This window comes from Coturnix japonica, chromosome 27 (assembly GCF_001577835.2).
Source record: "Coturnix japonica isolate 7356 chromosome 27, Coturnix japonica 2.1, whole genome shotgun sequence".
NCBI classification, from domain to species: Eukaryota; Metazoa; Chordata; class Aves; order Galliformes; family Phasianidae; genus Coturnix; species Coturnix japonica.
The window spans coordinates 4331753-4351588 of record NC_029542.1 but is presented as its reverse complement, the minus strand read 5'-3'; the positions used below and the strand labels follow the sequence as shown (position 1 = coordinate 4351588).

Below are 19836 nucleotides of genomic sequence, written 5' to 3'. Positions count from 1 at the left end.
TCTCAGGTGCCGGTTCCGGTGCCGTGCAGTGACACCGTCCCGCCATGTGCCGGCCGTGCTGCTCTGGGCTCTATGTGTGTGTCTGTGTCTGTGTGTCTGTGTGTCTGTGTGTCGCCCCGTGTCCCCGCTCGGTGCCGGTACCGGGGGGTGGGGGCGGGGCGAGGGGCGGAACTACGACTCCCACAAGGCCGCGCGGGCGCGCCCCACCGGCGGCGACCAATGGGCGTTCGAGCGGCGCTCAGGCAACGCACACGTGACGGCGGCGGCAGCCAATGGGCGGCGGCGGAGCCCGTAGGCCGATGGGCCGGGGAGGCAGCGCCGCGTCCCAGCGAACAAAAGGCGGCGGCGGCGGAACGAGACGGAACAGAACGGAACAGAGCGGGGAGAGTACGGAACGGAACGGAGTGAAACGGGACGGACAGAGCAGGTGGGGGCGGGGATGGGGCGGGGGGGCACGGACCGAGCGGGGCTGAGGGTGCCCGGCCTGGGCGGGATGTCCGCCCGACCATGAGGGGAGCGGGGCCCGGCCGCCACGATGGAGCCCATAGAGAAGATAGAGCCCATGATAGGGCCCATAGAGCTGACAGAGCCCATAGAGCAGATAGAGCCGAGTCCTGCCCGGGGTTGCTGCCCATCTCCCCCGCGATGGGGTAATAAACCCACGCAGAATCTCCCGGTGTTTCAGGTTAAATCGGTTTTTAAAGGCAGAACTCTGCGTATCCCATTTCTGGCACTGGGGTGAACCAGCACATCTGGGGCCACTCCTCAGCTCTCCGTTAACCTGGCTGAAATCGGTTCGTAATCTGCTATTTTCCTTGGCTGCTCTTTAATTTCTGAAGGCTCAAGGTCTGTAGGGATTGCGTTCACCACCTCAGCCAGTGACAGCAGCTTGCATCACTCCCACCCGCTGCCAGGAGTTTCACAACGTGCAGCACTGAGGCTTCTTGACCCGTGGAGTTGGCTGCTGTGGGTTCTCTCCTCTGCAGCCCCTCTGCCACCTGATGAAAGCGTGTTTGCCAGGTGGATGCTGACGTAACTGTTTGTGCTGCTGTGGGCAGGAAATGTTGGCTGATCTTGAGCTGTGTTAATAAATGACCTGGGATGAAGGGAGGACGTTGCTTTACTGCATGGCTTAAAATCCCCAGGAGGAGGGAGAGTGAAATCTTCATGGGGTGGGTGGGATTGCATTTCTCCCTGTGTTTAGGTACGGTTGGAGTTGGATGATTTGGATCTGAACCAAATCTTTTACTGCCCCAGGCGTGTTGAAAACCAGCACTATTTACGTCATTGGCTGCGGATGATCTTTAGGGAGGTCTCTGACTTTTTGCAGAGAAACTGTTTGTTTTAGAGCCTCGGTAAATGAACACACGTCGTTTGTGGAGATCACTCCCATGCCCACAAAGAACTCACTTTTACAGCAATCTTCTGGTCAATCCACAACCCGGCGTGATTCTGCTCAGCAGAGCTGCAACGTTGGAGACATGAAGTCACAGAACTGTGGGTCAGCCTTAATGAATGAGTCGTGAACAGAGCGGTGTCTTGGGAGTGAATCAGTGGGGGAGAACATTATGTTATGCTCTGCATTTGGCATAGGAAAACAGATCTGCTCTTCCACCCCACCCTGCTGTTCTCCAGAGGTTCATCCATCACATCAGTCAGGGCTGTGTGCTGCAGTAAAGTCCCCCTGGGATGGCTGAGCCCTGCCTCACTGTGTAGGAACCGCAGGGATTCAGTTCCTCAGCTCAGCAGTCAGAGCTCTGCTCAGTGTTTGCACTGCAGCTGGTAATGAGGTCTGCTGTGCTCACAGCCCTCTGGCTGATGGAGGACCTACACGCGCACAAAGGGACTGGAATTGCTGATGCCCTGTAGGACCTTTATCTGCTGATCTTTTAGCTTCACAGTTCAGCAGACTGAAGTGATTTGTTTCATGCTGTCTGTCCCATGAGATAGGCTGAGTTGGAGCAGTGAAAAAAAACACAGGAGGGATGTGATTAAAGACTTGCTAATGCATTGGGAAATGTAAAACGTGGCCTGTTCTGCCATGGGACAGCCAGCATGACACACACACACAGATCCTGACATATTCATCTGTTCCTGCCCAATAATCTTCAGGTTTTCTCTTTTTAGCACAGCCCGGTCACTGGGTCTGGTCTCTGCCATTGCAGACAATTATGTCTTGGTCATTGGAAGACTGAAAATTGCAGTCAGGGTTTTGGGTGCTGTGGTGGCTCAGTGTGATGTGTGTGCAGCTGTGAAGGCAGAGGTGGTGGGATGCTGTTTGAAGGAGCTGAATGTCTGTGTCTGTTTGCAGAACAAGGTGTGTGTTTTACAGTCCTGCCACACACTGTCCCTGTGTTTAGAGCTTTGGACAGTCTTTTTCTGTAGCTTTTGGCCAGCTGTGTAATCAAGCTGTACACCTTTGGTCAGTGCCTCCCTGGTGCACAGATGGTCCCTTTTAATTAAGAAAAAAGCTGTCTCAGAGTAATGAGGTGAAATTGATCCATTATTAATGGAGGGTAGCTGTGAACCAGCTCTGCAACCAGCCTGAGACTGTTGGACTCAAACTGCAGCAAACTGTAGTTTGTTTCTAGTGCTTCAACTGTTCTGCCTCTTGCAGAACCTTCTCTTTCTGATAAAGGTTCAGCAGTCGAACAGATCTGCTAATGCTGTCATTTCAGTGCAGTTACAGCACAGCTTGCACTCCTGCAGTCCTGTGGCCTTTGCAGGGCAAAGAGAAAAGGACTTGGCAGCAGACAGGATTTTGTATAGCGAATATCTGGCTGCTCTGTAAGCAGTGAAGCCGGGTCTGCAGGCCACTCAACACGCAGGATCTTGATGCAGCTGCCCATTTCTGTTTGCAACGTTACAGGTTTCTTTGTGAGACCACTGTGTGTTTTGCTTCTGGTATGGTGTTAGTGTGGTGTTAGCGTGGTGTTAGTGTGGTGTTAGACTTTGTTGCCTTTTCTTCCTTTCAGGATTCCTGTCCTTTGGGGCATCTACTTTGTGGCAGCACGGACAGTTCGTTGGCCTTCAGTGCCTTGTTCAGATACTTTGTGTTCTTTGGAATTGAAGCAGCTTTTCGTTCCCGTGGTGGTGCCTTTTGCAGCTCTCCCAGGAGCTGTCCTGTTTGTTTCTGTGTTTCCTGCTACAGGGCTGTGCATGGGGAACAATGACGGCCTCCCATCACAATGCAGCACGAGCTGCTGCTCAAGCCTCTGTCAGCAGTGACCCCTTGGCAGCAGTGCCCTCTGCTGATGGCCTCTCTGACAAATTGCTTTTCAATCCAGCCTAGGCAGCCATGTCGGCCAAAGCCATCTCCGAGCAGACGGGGAAGGAGTTCTTGTACAAGTACATCTGCACGTCCTCTGCCATCCAGAACCGCTTCAAATATGCCCGTGTCACCCCGGACACCGACTGGGCCCGGCTCACCCAGGACCATCCTTGGCTGCTGAGTGAGGTAAGGGCTGTGCTGTGCCTCCCTGGGGGCTGGGTTTGGACAGGGCAGTCCCATGGCTCTGATGGTGAGCCTCCACTTGTGGAGAAGTGCTTGTTGTATCTTCCAAAGGCTTTTCAAACTGGGTAGGACACTGGATGCTGTTCAGTGTGGGGCTCTGCAGAAAGCAGAGCAGCTAAATGCCATCCAAACAGTTACACTGAAAGAATTAGTTAAGCTCACCAGAAAAACACACCAAAGCACCACCACCAAAACCTTGAACTGATGGTGACCTCAGGCTCTGCTGATGGATTCATCTGCTCTGAGTTGAAACAAGGCAGCTCTCCTCCACGTGCAGAGCTGGGAGGAAAGGGAAGGCAGGTGTGTTGTACCAGGAGATACTTAACAACTGCATCACAGCAGGCACAGAGCAAGGGACTGAAGAGACACAGTGAGGACACTCGCTGTATAAAACTTACTGAATTTTTTGCTTTGCCATCCATGGAGAATCTCTCAACCAAACTGACTTTCTCATTATTCTTTCTCTAATCCCTCTTGCACAATGCTGCAGCGTTTAGTGGTGAAGCCAGATCAGCTGATCAAGCGGCGTGGGAAGCTGGGGCTGGTTGGAATTAACCTCACTCTGGATCAGGTGAAGGTTTGGCTCAAGCAGCGTTTGGGCCAAGAAACCACGGTGAGTGGCGTTCAGCAACAGAAAGTCTGCAGGCATCCCTCTGTCCTGCAGGGGCTGGGAAGGTGTGCCAGAACAAATAGGAGTTGTGCATGTGAGCCTCCTCCTGGTAAATAAGCACCATTAATGACATACTGTGGTGACTTGGTGCCCCTGCTGCCATCTGCCGTGAAGGGCTGGTGCAGTTTAGCAGGAGCTGGCACAGCTCTGGAGATGCTGTCATAAAATTGTCCTCTTCCTGTAGCCAGGCAGTGCTCTGGTTGTTTGCTGGGTGTTACTTCAAGTCCATTTTTTAGTCTGGTGCTGTCTTGTAATATTTATTCTCCTGGGAATGCTGCTGCAGTGCTAATGATAAAGAAGTGCCTGCCATCCCAGCTGCTACGATTCAGGAGTTCTTCTGCTTCAAGAGAACGGTGGCCTTGCCCCGCTGTGATTGATTTGCTGCTGGCTCCAGCATGGGGCTGGGCGGCTGAGCCAGTGAGATTTGCCTGGAGGCTCTTACGAAACAGTGGGCAACTGCATTTGTGTGCCTCCCATCAGAAGAACTCTGGGTGTTGAAATGGCTGCTGAGCACCATGCAACAATCACATCTAAAGGGAAACCTGTGCCAAGGGGCTGTGAGCAACCATGTTGGTTCCTGAAGCAGTGTCCTTAAGAGCAGTGGTACCTATCACAGCCATGTCCCTTGTGCCAGGACACTTTGGGTTTGGATGGCAGGAAAGCACCTCTGGGTTCCTGAGACCTTGCTGTAGGGAAGATGATTTGCCTGGAAACACGATGGAAAGGTGTTTGGGAGGAGTTGATTAATCTGGGGTAGTGTTAATTCTTTAAGCTTGCCTTCTGCTCTCATAAATGTGGGTATTGGACAAGTATTTATTGGTGTCTGCCTTGTTTTCTACCTACAGATTGCTAATGCGAAGGGAATCCTGAAGAATTTTCTGATTGAGCCCTTCGTCCCCCACAAACAGGTTGGCATTCCAATGAAAGCATTGAAAGTCCTTCTCAGTCTTCTCTGACTGGTGTGTGGCTTAGATGGTTTGACATAGTGGCAATAGCAAGTGCTTGGGAGTGGGTTATGAAGCTGGCAGTGATGCATGTTGTCAGAGCTGCGTGCTGGCACAGCGTTAGTCCCTGCAAAGAGTCATTAATAATCATGGTTGCTCTTACTCCAGTGGGAGGAGGTTACAAATCACAGCAGAGGGATCCATTTGGAAGGCAGAAAGCAGCTCCTTGAATCTCCCATCTCACTTCATGTGGGATGTCTCAATTTGCGCTGGTGAAATCTTTGTTCTGTGCCATGGTTTTGGGAGGGGTGTAATTACCTTAGTTGTGCTTTCACTGCACCAGGAAAGGATCTTGATGAGTGTGTCAATTGTGAAAGACGGGAGCGTTTTTCTCCAGAAATAGAAAATGTTGCCCCTGGATGAAGCTTCCTGGGAGGTGTCTGGGCAGTGCTGGTGCTCATTGGAATGCTTAGCAGTCTGCTCAGGTTCCTTTCCTGGTGCTGATAAAAGCACCTCTTCGTCCAGGTGCTTGCTGGGTGTGACTGCTAATGCTTGTGCCTGGGTCTGTGGTACAGGAGGAAGAGTTCTATGTCTGTGTATATGCTGCTCGGGAGGGAGACTATGTCCTCTTCTACCACGAAGGAGGTGTGGATGTGGGAGATGTTGATGCCAAAGCTCAGAAGCTGCTTGTGGCAGTGGATGAGAAGCTTAACGAGTCAGATGTGAAGAAGCATCTCCTGCAGCACGCGCCAGCAGATAAAAAGGAGTAAGTATGGATCAGATGCCCAGTTCCCATACCTGCTCTTGGCACAGCCAGCCACCCAGAAGCTCATCTTCAGTGCAATGTCCATTCGCAATGCCACCTCCTGAAACTTGTTCTACTCTTGTTGCAACTCTCAGCTTTTGTGAATGCTAATCCTAAGTTCTTTGACCTCAGCTGAGCCTCTTGTGACACTGAGGATGAGTGTTCCTGGTGCTTTCAGCCTTCGTTTGACAGGAGCACTTCTCAGTCTTCCTAAGTTTTGACCTCTGAGGACGTGGAGATGCACGCTGAATTTTGATCCTTGTGTCTCTGTAGCAGCCTGTCTCTGTCACAGTTTACTGCAGTCTGTTCCCCATCTCAGCTAAGGAAGCTGAGTTCTGACAAGGATGCACTTCTTTCTCAGGAAGATGAGACAGACTGAGCAGTTACATGACAGTTGCTTACAAATGTGTTCTCAGCAGAGTTTGGTGGAGTGTAATGAGGGTGAGTCATCAAGGTCTGTCTTTCCTTGAGTCATCATCCAGGCTTCTTCCAGAGAGGATGAATGAGAATGAAATAAATTGGTACAAAGTGGATTTGAGGCTAATACAAATGAAGCACAGCGGGCTGTACTTCATATTTGGCTGCTTTAATGAGTTTAATCAATTAAATTTTGTTTGTTTTTATGCAGCATCTTGGCCAGCTTCATCTGTGGCCTGTTCAATCTCTATGAAGATCTGTATTTCACGTACCTCGAGATCAATCCATTAGGTAAGCAGCACTTTTGGGACTCTACATGTGGCACCTGCTGTTCATCTGTGTTGAAATGCTGAACATGTGGATTAGCCTTCACTGCTGTTTGCAGTTCATGACAGCGGTGCATGCAAAGCAAGCACAGAAGTGGTTGTGACTTGTCTCAGAGCTGTGAATTGAATGAATGTGAAATGCAAACAGCTTGGAGGCAGTGTCCTGTTATCTAATTTCCTGGTGCAAACAAGATGTTACCTTGAAATGGCTGGGAAGTCAAAGTGAAGCACATGAGAACTGCTCAGTATAAAACAGCACCTGAAGTGGGTCACTATGATCACAAGTTTGTTATTAAGTGGACTCTGCTAAATAAATCTAAATGATTGATGTGGAGAAAGGAGAACAAAGGGAGTCTGGCTATTTTTAATGAGATCTGGTGTGCAATTTTATGAGCAAATTGATAACGTGTCCCTCTGTACAAAATGCAGCTAATCCTGATTTTTTTCCCCCAAATGCAGTAGTGACCAAGGATGGTGTCTACATCCTTGATTTGGCTGCAAAGATTGATGCAACTGCTGACTACATCTGCAAAGTGAAATGGGGGGATGTGGAGTTTCCCCCTCCCTTCGGCAGGGAAGCCTACCCAGAGGCAAGTAACAGCCTGTTCCGGCTCAAATCCCTCTCTTGGGGGCTACAAGATGAATTCTGTATTGTTTGCATGCCCATAGCTGTGAAGCTTCCCTCTCTTTTAGGGTTTTGCTGCTGTGCTTGAAGCACCTGAGTCTTTCCTCTCTGAGTCAGGGTTTGTGCTGCCATTTGCAGTAAATTCCTATGTAGCCTCTCAGCAGCTTTAATGACTGTTGGAACTCGCTTCCTGATTGTTCTGTTACTTATTTCAGGTTCTGCTGCTCCTCCAAATGATTTTCCCTGATTCTTTTTCATTTCATTAATTACAATTATGCATCACTTGGAAAAGGTTTTTGTAACTTGGCCAAAAAGTCCATTTAGTTATTTCTCTCCATGTAGCTTGCAGGATGCCAGCACTTAACTCAATTTGCACTTAAATGTATTAGTTCAGTGTTTGTCTCTCTGAATCATCCCTCTGCGAGTCACTGTGAAGGTTACTGCCTCCGTGTCTTTGAGAATCTTAATGAGCTCCAATAAAGTGCAACAGGCGAGTGCCCTGTGATACAGGAATACCACACTGAGCCAGATTACAGCTCTCTTGGTGGTTACATTCTTAGCTGCACCACAGCCAGAGAGAAGGTAGACTTTGGTGTGTTGGGTTTGGTTTTCTATGCTTCCTTTGGTCTTGGTCTGCAGATGAGATCAGAGCAGAAGTTGTGTTTGCAGTTCTAGCAAAGGAATGTGACAGCTCTGTGTGCCCAGAAGTTGGGCCCAGCACCACTAACACTGTGGTTAAAAAAAAAAAAACAGCATGCAGGTATTAGCCAAAGGAAGCCAAAGATACATTTAAATAATGTATGTTGCTGTGTCTGCAGGAAGCCTACATTGCTGATCTGGATGCAAAGAGCGGAGCCAGCTTGAAACTTACCATTCTTAACCCTAAAGGCAGGATCTGGACCATGGTGGCTGGTGGTGGTGCCTCTGTGGTTTACAGGTAACGTAACAGGGTTGGGGTGCAGGGGGGTGTTGCGAAGGAAGTGGCAGTTCCCATCACGTGTAGGATGTATAGCAAGGTGAATCATGACTGGCACCAAGAGAGCAGTTTGTTCTCAGTGGATAGCCCGACCACGGTCTGCTTTCCCAGAAATCTGGGATGTTTTAAGGCCTTTGTAGTGACACAAATTACAAATAATCTCTAGAATTCTTTCTTTTCTTTGATAGTGACACTATTTGTGACCTGGGGGGTGTGAATGAACTGGCCAACTATGGTGAATACTCAGGAGCCCCAAGTGAGCAACAGACCTATGACTATGCCAAAACCATTCTCTCCCTCATGACACGAGAGAAACACCCTGAAGGTAAGAACTGGTCTCCATCCTGCACCACTTCATGGTCCTAGTGTAGGTTCACTGTGTTCTTAACATGTTCTTAATGCTGTTTTATTTGTGCTCGTTTTTTCTCTTAGGCAAAATCCTGATCATTGGAGGCAGCATTGCTAACTTCACTAACGTAGCAGCCACTTTTAAGGTGAGACTATTTGGAAGTATTGGCAGCATTCTGTCCAGGTCGTGTTGTGACAATTCTGACTTTGCATCTCTTGCAGTTCTTGGGGTGATACTGAGGACAGTGTTAATGTGAGGCTGCACAGCTCACCTGTCCTTTGTTTCTTTCTCAGGGCATTGTTAGGGCAATTAAGGACTACCAGGGCCCTCTGAAAGAGCATGAGGTGAGGATCTTTGTGCGGAGAGGAGGCCCAAACTACCAGGAAGGATTGCGTGTCATGGGAGAAGTTGGTAAGGACCATCCATTTCCTTCAATGTTGTTCTCATCTCTTGTTTCTTCCATCTGCCTTGTCTGGAGCCTTTTTGAGGTTAAATACTTTGCTCTGGCAGATGCAGGTTCCTTTTCCTCTGCCTAAAGCTGATTGTTCTTGTATGCATGTGCAGGGAAGACCACTGGGATCCCCATCCATGTCTTTGGCACAGAGACTCACATGACTGCGATTGTGGGGATGGCACTTGGCCACCGACCTATCCCCAACCAGCCACCAACTGCAGCCCACACTGCCAACTTCCTCCTCAATGCCAGTGGCAGCCCATCGGTGAGCTCCTCCACCCCCTCTGTGAAAGGGAACAATTGTGAGGAGCCTCCTGAAAGCAGCTTCCTCAGTCTGAAGGTGTCAGAAACAGGTTTTAGCCACTGTCAGTTTGTGCAGCTAAAAGCTTGAGGGAAAACTGGTGACTGCTTGTGTGACTTTTCCAAGAAGGGCCCCCTGATTCTCACTGCACTTATGCAGAAAATATGACCCTTTAATAACAAGATTGTGGCTCCTGTACCTGCTGGGAATGTGGTCATTTAGGCGTTTTCCCTCTTGACTGAAATATTTCCATCTCAAAACTGTTTTTCTTTGGAGGGCAGCACAGTCAAGGCAACCATCTCCTGGTAACAGCCCCAGAAATTGATATTGGGAAGCCTTGTCTGGTTTGCTGACTTTTACTGACTTGACTTCTGAATCTTTCAGACTCCAGCACCAAGCAGAACAGCTTCTTTTTCTGAATCCAAACCTGATGATATTGCTCCTGCCAAGAAGGCAAAGCCAGCAGCACCTCTTGGTAAGTCCAGAAATGTTTGCTAGCAGTTCTATTCTGCTCCAGAAGAGCGTGGACTTGACTAAAGCTTTTTCTGAATACAAACAGAAGTGATTTTTGCAGTACCTGTCTGCCATTTTAAGTGTTTTTAGAATGCTGTCCCTTGCTCATGCATAAGGTGAGTCAAAGCTACCATGGTACACGTTGCAGCTTTCTGGATGAACCATCTCCAAACAGCACTGAAAACCATGTCAGTTCAGTAGGAGCTGTGATGCAGTAATGAAACATTTAGGATCTGAGGTTCCTGTGGGGAGGAGGGAAGCTGCAGAGCATTGTGCCACAGGTTCCCCTGTGGGGTGACAACAGCCAACTGTGTCATATTGTTGCATGAGTGATTCTCTCTTTAACAGATTCAGTCCCAGCTCCAAGACCTGGTGCAGGTAGGACATGTGTGACTACCTGAGTGTGTCTGGCCTTGCTGGCAGCTGACTTTTCAGTTTTTGTTGCTGTTTTTTCTCTCCAAGATTTTGCAGTTTTGTTTAGTCCTTCCATTCCCTCCTGCCAGCACATTTGGTTAGTGCTGCATTTCAGTTGTTCTTGAAGTGCACATCACAGATTCCTTCTCTCAAAAGAATATTTTCCTCCTGAGGATGGAGGGACAGATTTCAAATCTGCTTCTCTTCACCTTCCCTCCCATCCCAAAACCACTGAGAGGAAAACAGCCCTACCATACTGTGAATACGTACTGTGACTCACTAAATATTGCTAAGAACTAATACTTCATTCTGAAGGGAAACATTAATAGAATAGATTCTGTGCTTATGAGCCTTGAAGGGCACAGGAAAGTCAATGAATGAAGTAAATGTTTTTATTACCTTATCGGTTCAACAAGGCATTAAAGCTTGTGTCCAATGAAATTACTGGGACCTTAAGCAGTAGCTCAGTGCTCGATGAGAGTGAACTTCTGAGGCAGTCAAGATAAAGTTTCCAGTTATTTTCCCTACCATAAGAGTGGAGATGAGCAGAATGAGGCTCTCATTTTTCTTGGTGTAGGTAGGCAGCTTCCTCAGCACAAATCATGTAGCAGTGCATCTTTACCATGAACGTGCTGTGTTGGAGAAAATGGTGACTGATGTATTGCTAGTGCTGGGAGAATACTATCTTTTATTTATTCCTTTGTGCTGACTATCTGTTTCAAAGCCTAAAAGAAATCAGTTGTAGATTGACTGAGATCAGCAGGTGGATCAGCTCAGAGCTGGTTTTAAAATGACCTCTGTATGGAGTCCAAGGGCGGAACTCAACATCTGGCTGTGACAAGTGGCATAAATGTACTTTAAGCCAATAACTCATCCTCGCTAGCTGAGCTGTTGCCTTTCCTGTGACTGTCCCTCGAAGCCGAAGTTTTGGGCTATGAATAAATTCTTAGAGCCATCAGGTTTGTGTTGGACCCTGATACCAGAAAACTGAAAACAAAAGCTGAGCGATGTAGTGCTCCTTTGCTCTGTCTCTTTCATTTCCTGCATTTTGCTTTTTGTTTCCTACCATCGTACTGTGGCACCCTGACAAATGCAGGAGGCAAACCTCCATGGATGTTGCAGATTGGAGGCCATACGCAATAAGTTTCCTTCCTCTTCAGCTTTGCAGAATAAATCCACCTGGGAGCGATGCGAGGAGGAGGCATTTCTGCTTCACATCTCTCCTGTCTCACAGCAGCTCCCAGCCTGGGATTATGCACTTGTCCATTTTTGTGAAACCCAAAACTTGGCTGTTGTGTTTGGAATCCTGGGCAGAGGAGGATGCTGCTTCATCTGCAGCTTCTTCCTTAACTTGGGTGGTGTGGTTACTGCGTCCTGCAGCTCAGCTGTTGGATCTAGTTTGGAGGGAGGGGGAATATGCTTATCTGGGAGACTTTTAGCAGACATTTAGCAGAGTTTTAGCTTTTATCTTGCGCGGATAAACATTTGGGGTGTGTTTTTTCTTTCCCCTCAATCTCTTTCTGAGCAGGTAAAGCTACGACCCTGTTCAGCCGTCACACCAAAGCCATCATCTGGGGAATGCAGACACGAGCTGTGCAGGGAATGCTGGACTTTGATTACGTCTGTTCCCGGGATGAACCTTCTGTAGCTGCCATGGTTTATCCATTCACGTAAGTAGCCTGTGTTAACAATGTTGTTTTTCTACCTGCATCCCTCAGTTCGGGATTAAAGGCATTAAGTTAACTTCAGTTAGCTTCCTCCTCCTCCACTCTCTGTTCTGTAGTGTAGTTCTGCCCTAGTTCTCATTGCTGCTTTTACACTTTCTCCTGTGCTCCCCTCCCACCATCAGGTTGGCTTTGCAGACTGCTTCCTGCTTCCCTCAGTCACTGATTTCAGGCTGCTCTGAGTTATGCTGTGCAGCGACCATTGAGCTGTTTCAGGTCTCACGTCGTGCTCTTGTAGTCGTGTAGTCACACCAAATTATTTAAATGAATCCTGCTTCTCTGGTTCTGACTCTCTCCTGTATTAGTTGCAGTTTCTTAGCAGGCAGGAAGTGTGCAGGTCCTTCAGGAGGACTCCATATCCCCACAGCTAACGGGTGTGGAAGTTAATGTTTCAGGTTGACCCTCCGTAGCTGCTGAGACACGATGCAGAAGCAGTTCCATTGCCCCTCGTGTGAGGGGTGGGGAAGGTCTTCCTATTGAAAAGAGCAAGTACTGAATAAAAATGGAGCAACTGACCTGGCCGGCTGTTGAGACAGTGAGATGAGAGCACAAAAGGGAGAGGCTTGTTTTAACTCCTGTGGTATTTATGGCCATCCAGCATAGCTGATATCTAATCAACCTCCATCCTGCAGAGAGCTCTGCCTCTCTTGTCCATTACTTTGTGCTGTTGGTCTGCAGCTCTGATGATAATTGCAGCTCTGTAATACCTTCTCAACAAGTGCAAACCTCAGGGTACTGAAATTAACTGTAGATGCAGCTACTTCTGTAGATGAGTAGCAACCCCTGCAGTGCTGCAGTCACTTACTGAGGAGAAAGCCAAGGAATAAAAGGTTCAAAGCTATCTGTTAATCATCTGTTTCTGCTTGACCTTCTGGAGCAAGCCAAGCTGGCAAAGCCTGAAATGTTCTGTTAGAAATGTAACAGTGTGGAAACAGCCCATAACTCTGGACTCCTAAATGACCCAGTACAGGCTTCAAGGAGTCCCAGTTCATCTACCACACATAGCAGGCAACACATAGGAACATCCCTAGGTACCTCTCCTTCAGCATGCACAGAGCAGGGTGGTTGTTCCCCTGCAGTGGAACTGACTGCCCCCTGCATTGCTATCCTGGCTGTTGGCCACAGATACTGGTTTGTTTTCCCCAGTCCAGTATTTGTTCCAGTCCAGTAACGCGGCTTTGCATGTATCTCATTCATTTCTCTCTCTGTGCCTCATTCTGTCTTCCAGCTTGGAGTAGAATTAAGGCTCTGGTAACTTCACTGTGGGAGAGCTTATTCATCTTGCTGGATGCCTCTGTCCCCATTAGCTCGTCTCCTTCCATACGCTGCTCTGTTCTATACTCTGAAGAACCTTCTGCTGTTAGTATGGTCCCTCCCCAAATATACTCACTTGCTAGTGAGTGTCTCCCAGTCAGTCTTGGTGTCTGAGAATTGGGGTTTGTAAACTCCTCTCTATCTGCATGCGTTGTATCCCTTTAAGGCTTCTGGGAAAGCAGAAGTCAGAGCTTTTTCAATCTTCCCCTTCATAGTGGTGACCACAGGCAGAAGTTTTATTGGGGCCACAAAGAAATCTTGATCCCAGTCTACAAGAACATGTCTGATGCCATGAGGAAGCACCCAGAGGTGGATGTTCTCATCAACTTTGCATCTCTGCGCTCTGCTTACGACAGCACTGTGGAAACGATGAATTATCCACAGGTGAGTGAGGGACCCAGCAGAAACTCGAGAGAAAATAGACCATGTAAACATGGTACTGGTGCTTCTGGCACAAGGTACCAGTGTTTCTTATGCCATGATGGTATAAGCAAGTCAGCTTGATCTCCCGGCTTCTAAATAAATACCTCAGTTCTAACTCCTGGTGAACTCTTGAGGATTCTGGAGTTGTAGAGCAAATCCTAATGCTGAGCTTGCAGGTGATAAGGAAAACTCAGCACCTCTGTTTGAGAGTGATTGGTTTTGTTTAAAGAACAGCACTGCTCCCTGATGTACAAGGGGGAGAAAACATCTAAACCATGCACTGAGTATGCTGAGAGGATCACAGCAGGTTACAGATCTGTGCAGTGAGCTTTTCTGTATGGTAACTAATGGCTCTCTTTGTCTTGCTGCAGATCCGCACCATTGCCATTATTGCTGAGGGCATTCCAGAGGCACTGACACGCAAGCTGATCAAAACAGCTGATAAAAAAGGAGTCACTATCATTGGGCCCGCAACTGTAAGAGCTGATGACCTTCCTCCTCTTGTCCATCCTGTCTTAATCTTCACATCAGTTTTCCCTGAGGGATAAAGTATATCCCGCCATCCAGTTTGTAGCCATATGAACTGTGTTAGTTGACTATTTGAAGGTCACATTACCATGTTTGTTCTTTGCATAAACACTGACAGGAGGCCATTTTACAGAGATGTTTTTAAGTCTCATGTTTGTTTTAAAGGACTTTCCATCTTTCTGTGGTTTTCTTGTAGGTTGGTGGGATCAAACCAGGTTGCTTCAAAATAGGCAACACGGGAGGCATGCTCGATAATATCTTAGCATCTAAACTGTACCGTCCTGGCAGCGTGGCTTATGTATCAAGGTCTGGAGGAATGTCCAATGAGCTCAACAACATCATTTCCAGAACCACGGATGGGGTCTATGAAGGGGTGGCCATTGGAGGAGACAGGTAGGAGTCTAACAAGGAAACTGCTTTCGAAGGCAGTGGATGGGAGAAGCTTTTTGAACCATCAGTGATGTGGGAGTGAAGGGCAGAGTGGCTGTTAACTTGTCACATGAATTTTCCTGAAAGAAATTAAACTTCTCTCGTTCTTCCTTGTGTTCTCCCCAGATATCCTGGGTCAACTTTTATGGATCATGTCTTGCGTTATCAGGATACCCCAGGAGTGAAAATGATCGTAGTACTCGGGGAGGTGAGTGGGACCATTTCTCTGCTGCCTGAGAATACAATACAGCCTCACTTCAAAGATAAATTGACTTTGTTCTGAAACTGAAGCCATTATTCAGTGGGAAAGGACCAAAAAGTGTTTCCATGCACATCTCAGAACTGGTTTCTAAGCTTTTGAATGAGCTCAGCAATGTTTCTCTCTACAGATTGGAGGCACAGAAGAATACAAGATCTGCAGGGGTATTAAAGAAGGCCGTATCACCAAGCCAGTGGTGTGCTGGTGCATTGGCACTTGTGCCACCATGTTCTCTTCAGAGGTATGTGCAACAGTAGGGGTGTGTTTATTTGTGACAGGAGAGGGGAAAAAAGCCAGCTCCTTCCACCTGAGCCATAGCAGATTATCATGCAGAACAGTCAATAATAAAAGCTTTCTGTGCGTCTTTAGTTTGCCACTGGAGGCTTCCAAAGAATTCAGCATGTTCATAAATGCATCCCAAAGATCCCAGAGCAGCCACCTAGATGCAGCTGCAGCCGAGAGTTCTCTTAGGCCAGTTAAGGCAGATAGTGTGATCACTGGTTGTGACCAGTTTCCTGCTCAGTTGTGCGCTGTTTTACAGGTAAATAGCTTACATTCCTTGCTGATGTCACTTCTGCTGTTTGTAGGTGCAGTTTGGCCACGCAGGGGCTTGTGCAAACCAGGCTTCTGAAACTGCTGTCGCAAAGAATAAAGCCCTGAAAGAAGCTGGTGTGTTTGTTCCCCGGAGTTTTGATGAGCTGGGAGAGGTCATTCAGTAAGTTGTGTTTGAGCAGATGAAAGCTACCGGGCACTGACATTAAACTGATAAGGAATATAGTCCTGCTTGGTACTTCGCTCATTCTGGGTTCTCAAGGTCTAGACTTAGACTATCTCAGTTGCTACTCAAGGACTTAAGTTAATAAAGGGATTCTTCCCTAGGTCTGTCTATCAGGATCTCGTGGCAAAAAGAGTGATTGAGCCAGCTGAGGAAGTTCCTCCTCCAACCGTGCCAATGGATTATTCCTGGGCAAGGGTGAGCTATGCTACTTCGCTTGATTCCTGGTTCCATTGGCTCCAGACAAAATGTTGGGTATAATTCTGGACACTTAAAATGATAATGGTGGTATTGGCTTGGGGTTACATCTTTATAGTGTTGTCAGTGAGCTTGCTGGCTGCACAGCCTATCCTGAAGGCAAGTTTAAGTGTCCTGCTGCCCCTTGTTTCTGAAGAGGATTGTTTATGATCCCATCTTTATGCTGTGATTCTAGGAGCTGGGTCTGATCCGCAAGCCGGCTTCCTTTATGACAAGCATCTGTGATGAGAGAGGTCAGGAACTGATTTATGCTGGCATGCCAATCACTGAAGTCTTCAAAGAAGAGATGGGAATTGGAGGGGTTCTGGGCCTGCTCTGGTTCCAAAGGAGGTGAGGCAGCTTTTGTGAAAGCCCAGACCCTTTACCTTGAAGTTCATACTGTATGCTCCATGTTCGGGATAAAGATTTCTTCTAGTTCCACTAGTCACTTTTCACGTTCTTTGATTACTGGCTTATTGTAGTTGCCATTTCAACCCTGGGGAGTGTGAGGAGTCTGCAGATGTTTGCTAGCCAGCCTGCAGGGAGCCCTCTGAATGTCACGTTCTTGCTGCCATCACCTGATTGTGCTGTAGTTAGAGATACTTTTGGCACCAGCTGGATTGCCTCACTTAACAGAAGTGCAGCCTGGTATTAATCTGGGTGCTGCTCTCAGGGACCCCAGAGCTTACTGAGCAGTCAGATGAGTGTGTACAGACTCAGTTTGCCAAATGACCCTCAGTCCTGAGCTAAATAGCTCCTGTGGAAAGAATTAATTTGACTGATCTCTGAAAAGGCAGCTACTAGGATGCACTGGTGGCTGCATGGTCCCACTGCTCCCTCTATCTTAAGTAGATGTTACTGCCCAGTCTGACGCTGGGCGTCTCCTTGCTCTGTTCTCTTTACAATAAATGACTTCAGTCTCTCTCTTGCGCAGGTTGCCAAAGTATGCCTGCCAGTTCATTGAGATGTGTTTGATGGTAACAGCAGATCATGGGCCTGCTGTGTCTGGAGCCCACAACACTATTGTCTGTGCAAGAGCTGGGAAAGATCTTGTTTCAAGTCTAACTTCAGGCCTTCTTACTATTGTAAGTACTGAAGATTCAATTTTGTTATGCCCCACTCAGTCCTAATTCTATTGCTATAAGCCAGGGTTTGGAACAGCTGCAGAGCCATGCACTGACTCCTGTCTGTCCATCCATGGTCTGAATATCTGTTAAATTCTGTGCTAATAGCTGATGAAAGTGAAAACTCACTGGAGGAAGCCTGCTGTTCAGTTTATCTGTTCTAGGTTTGAAATGTAGTCCGTTTGTCTATGAGCAAGACTACCTTGTCTCATGTGTGAGTCTAGAAATACTCTGTAGAAGCCAAATTGCTGTCCAGATTGTCCCTATATGGCTCCCTAACCTGCTCTAGAACTGAAGTAATGATTCAGATGGTTTCCCTTCTGCCATCTCTAGTGGAGGTGCTGCGGCTGTGCACTGACACTGCATTGAGTTATGAAACACTTTGTCCCAGTTGCCCGCCTGGCTTTAGTTTCATGATTGCCACACTGACAGATGTGGAGGATGGGGAAGTTAATCCTGTGCTGGTTTTGTACCTTTGCTTGCAGCTCTTTGCTGTAATTCCCTCTGTGTTTTGCCCCCAGGGGGACCGGTTTGGTGGAGCGCTGGATGCTGCAGCTAAAATGTTCAGCAAAGCTTTTGACAGCGGGATGATCCCTATGGAGTTTGTGAATAAGATGAAGAAAGAAGGGAAACTGATCATGGGCATTGGACACCGAGTCAAATCGGTAAGAAAACCACACTGTTAGTGCATATCGGAGGCACTTTATTCTTGTGTGTGTTCTGCTTTTGTTGATAAAAATGGGGAGGAAATGAAGGCAAGAAAACCAACTTCAGAGGCTTCTGAAGTCTAAAGCTATAAACAGTAAATCTTAAGCAAGGGTCTCTGTTAGATACATCGCTGACTGCTTGTTTTTGACTTGCAGATCAATAACCCAGACATGAGAGTTCAGATTCTCAAAGACTACGTGAAGCAGCATTTCCCTGCCACGCCGCTGCTGGATTATGCACTTGAAGTAGAAAAAATTACAACTTCCAAGGTGAGATGTGCTGGAATGTGTCTTGTCACGAGCACTTCTTCGTACTGGGGGAGGAGTGACTGGGCTTCGTACTGTATTTTAATGGCAGAGCTTAATAAATGGTTGGAGTGCAGCTGAAGTTTAATAAGGCTGAAGGCGTTTCGACACCAAGCAAATATTGAACAGGCCCAAACCTGTTATGAGAGTGGTCTGGAAGTGCTGATTCTTGTGGCTGGAGGCAGTCAGCGCATGAGTGGTGGTGGAGGGGGAGGTGATGTTCCCTGATTAAGTGAGACACGCCTGTTTGGGGCTGCTTGGCTGTCATTCTGCATTAAGCACAGCTGTTACTCACAGCCTTCTTCATTGCTTGGTGTGCATGTCTACAACTATGGCAGCCTTCAATTTGCCTCCATGCATGGAAATGACCGTGTGAACATCACTTGTCATTGCTGATGTCTTTATCTGTGTGTTTCCTTCAGAAACCAAATCTTATCCTGAATGTAGATGGATTCATTGGAGTGGCCTTTGTTGATGTACTCAGGAACTGTGGCTCTTTCACACGGTAAGTATTTCTTTCTTGGATCACGGTCCTGTAATTAACAATAGGAGCCATGGGGCCAAATGGACATTGAGTTGTTTTGTTTTTCTTCCAGGGAAGAAGCTGATGAATATATTGATATAGGAGCTCTTAATGGCATCTTTGTACTGGGCAGGAGTATGGGATTCATTGGTAAGTTTGCTGTGTTTCTGCCACTCCGATCCTACAGGGATATGCCATGACCAGAAGGCAAATGTGACCATGTGGGGTGTCAGTCTGTGAGATACTGGTTGGAGGAATCCAGAAATCAAAGTTGCTTCAGTGCAAAGTAAAGCAAAGAGGAGGCTCAGAAATGTTGTAACAGGGATTATTTCCTTTTAGGGCACTACCTGGACCAGAAGAGACTGAAGCAGGGTCTGTACCGTCACCCATGGGACGACATATCCTACGTGTTACCGGAGCACATGACGATGTGACTGTCAGATGTGCTGCCTCGGCGCCACGTCGGGAAGCTGGAAGCCTGCACAGAGCACAGCCAGAGATGGGACTTTGATGCATAAAGGCCATTGGTACCGACGTGGAGCTGCCTGCTTCAACTGTGCAAAGCAACTGTTCTGTCAGAGTAGAAACGTAATCAAAACCCAAACCTCGTGCTGTTCCGTGTTACCTGCTGTATTTAATACTGTTTCTCACCCTTTGTTTTTTCTACTCTAGTCTTATTTCTGTGTCCAGGAAGGATTGGGATGGCTCTGGGGGCGGTTCTGCCCATGGGTGTGGAGCTGTGCTGACCTTGTCCTGATATGGGGCAGTTCCCTGAGCTGTGCTGGGTTGTGGGTTGTTTGTGTGGGATTTGGGGGTGTCTCTGTTTCCTGTGTTCATCTGTCTGATCGTACCCAAATAGTGGGACCATTGCTGGGCTGTACCCTGCGCTGTGCTAATTTAAAAGGTTGTACCATGTACTTTATGCTGTTAAAGCTGTGAAGCTACACGTATCCCAGTGCCTGTATTTATGCAAACAACTTCTGTTACTACTCAGCTGCTGCTCTATGGCATATCAGTCTGCCGTTATCTCTGTAATAACCTCGGCCTCCTCTCTGTGTATCGTAGCCGAACTCAAATAAAGGCACGCAGCTCAACTGAGCCCTCCCGCTTCTCTTTTCCCTCGGCCCCATACTCCGCTGTGTGAGGGCTGTGCCGCCATTATCACCGCCCGCCATCCCC

The 19836-nt window shown here is 47.7% G+C and overlaps 1 protein-coding gene across 3 annotated transcripts; it reads left to right on the top strand.

Moving 5' to 3' along the window:
* Positions 1-283: 283 nt before the first annotated feature.
* On the top strand, positions 284-19756 carry ACLY (ATP citrate lyase). Of its 3 annotated transcripts, XM_015885633.2 has the most exons (29): positions 284-427; positions 3288-3457; positions 4005-4127; positions 5030-5092; positions 5704-5894; positions 6562-6641; positions 7136-7266; positions 8120-8238; positions 8466-8602; positions 8710-8771; positions 8920-9037; positions 9191-9345; positions 9766-9856; positions 10243-10272; positions 11837-11978; positions 13562-13730; positions 14141-14245; positions 14494-14690; positions 14853-14934; positions 15116-15226; positions 15573-15700; positions 15865-15958; positions 16194-16348; positions 16932-17082; positions 17643-17786; positions 17985-18098; positions 18557-18639; positions 18731-18807; positions 18997-19756. In XM_015885633.2, the coding sequence occupies exons 2-29, from the start codon at positions 3299-3301 to the stop codon at positions 19089-19091; spliced, it is 3306 nt and encodes a 1101-aa protein (XP_015741119.1). In that variant the 5' UTR covers positions 284-427; positions 3288-3298; the 3' UTR covers positions 19092-19756. The 3 variants fall into 3 exon arrangements, with proteins under 3 accessions (XP_015741119.1, XP_015741120.1, XP_032296775.1); XM_015885634.2 differs by lacking the exon at positions 10243-10272 and having other exon boundaries at positions 18997-19319; XM_032440884.1 differs by lacking the exons at positions 284-427; positions 10243-10272 and having other exon boundaries at positions 3293-3457.
* The last annotated feature ends 80 nt before the right edge of the window (positions 19757-19836 follow it).

Excerpts from the sequence above, each read along its gene's own strand:
- ACLY (XM_015885633.2), top strand. The coding sequence starts at position 3,299 with ATGTCGGCCAAAGCCATCTCCGAGCAGACGGGGAAGGAGTTCTTGTAC. Across the intron at positions 11,979-13,561 it reads GCCATGGTTTATCCATTCAC|TGGTGACCACAGGCAGAAGT; the intron begins GTAAGTAGCCTG and ends TCCCCTTCATAG. Across the intron at positions 17,787-17,984 it reads TTGGACACCGAGTCAAATCG|ATCAATAACCCAGACATGAG; the intron begins GTAAGAAAACCA and ends TTTGACTTGCAG.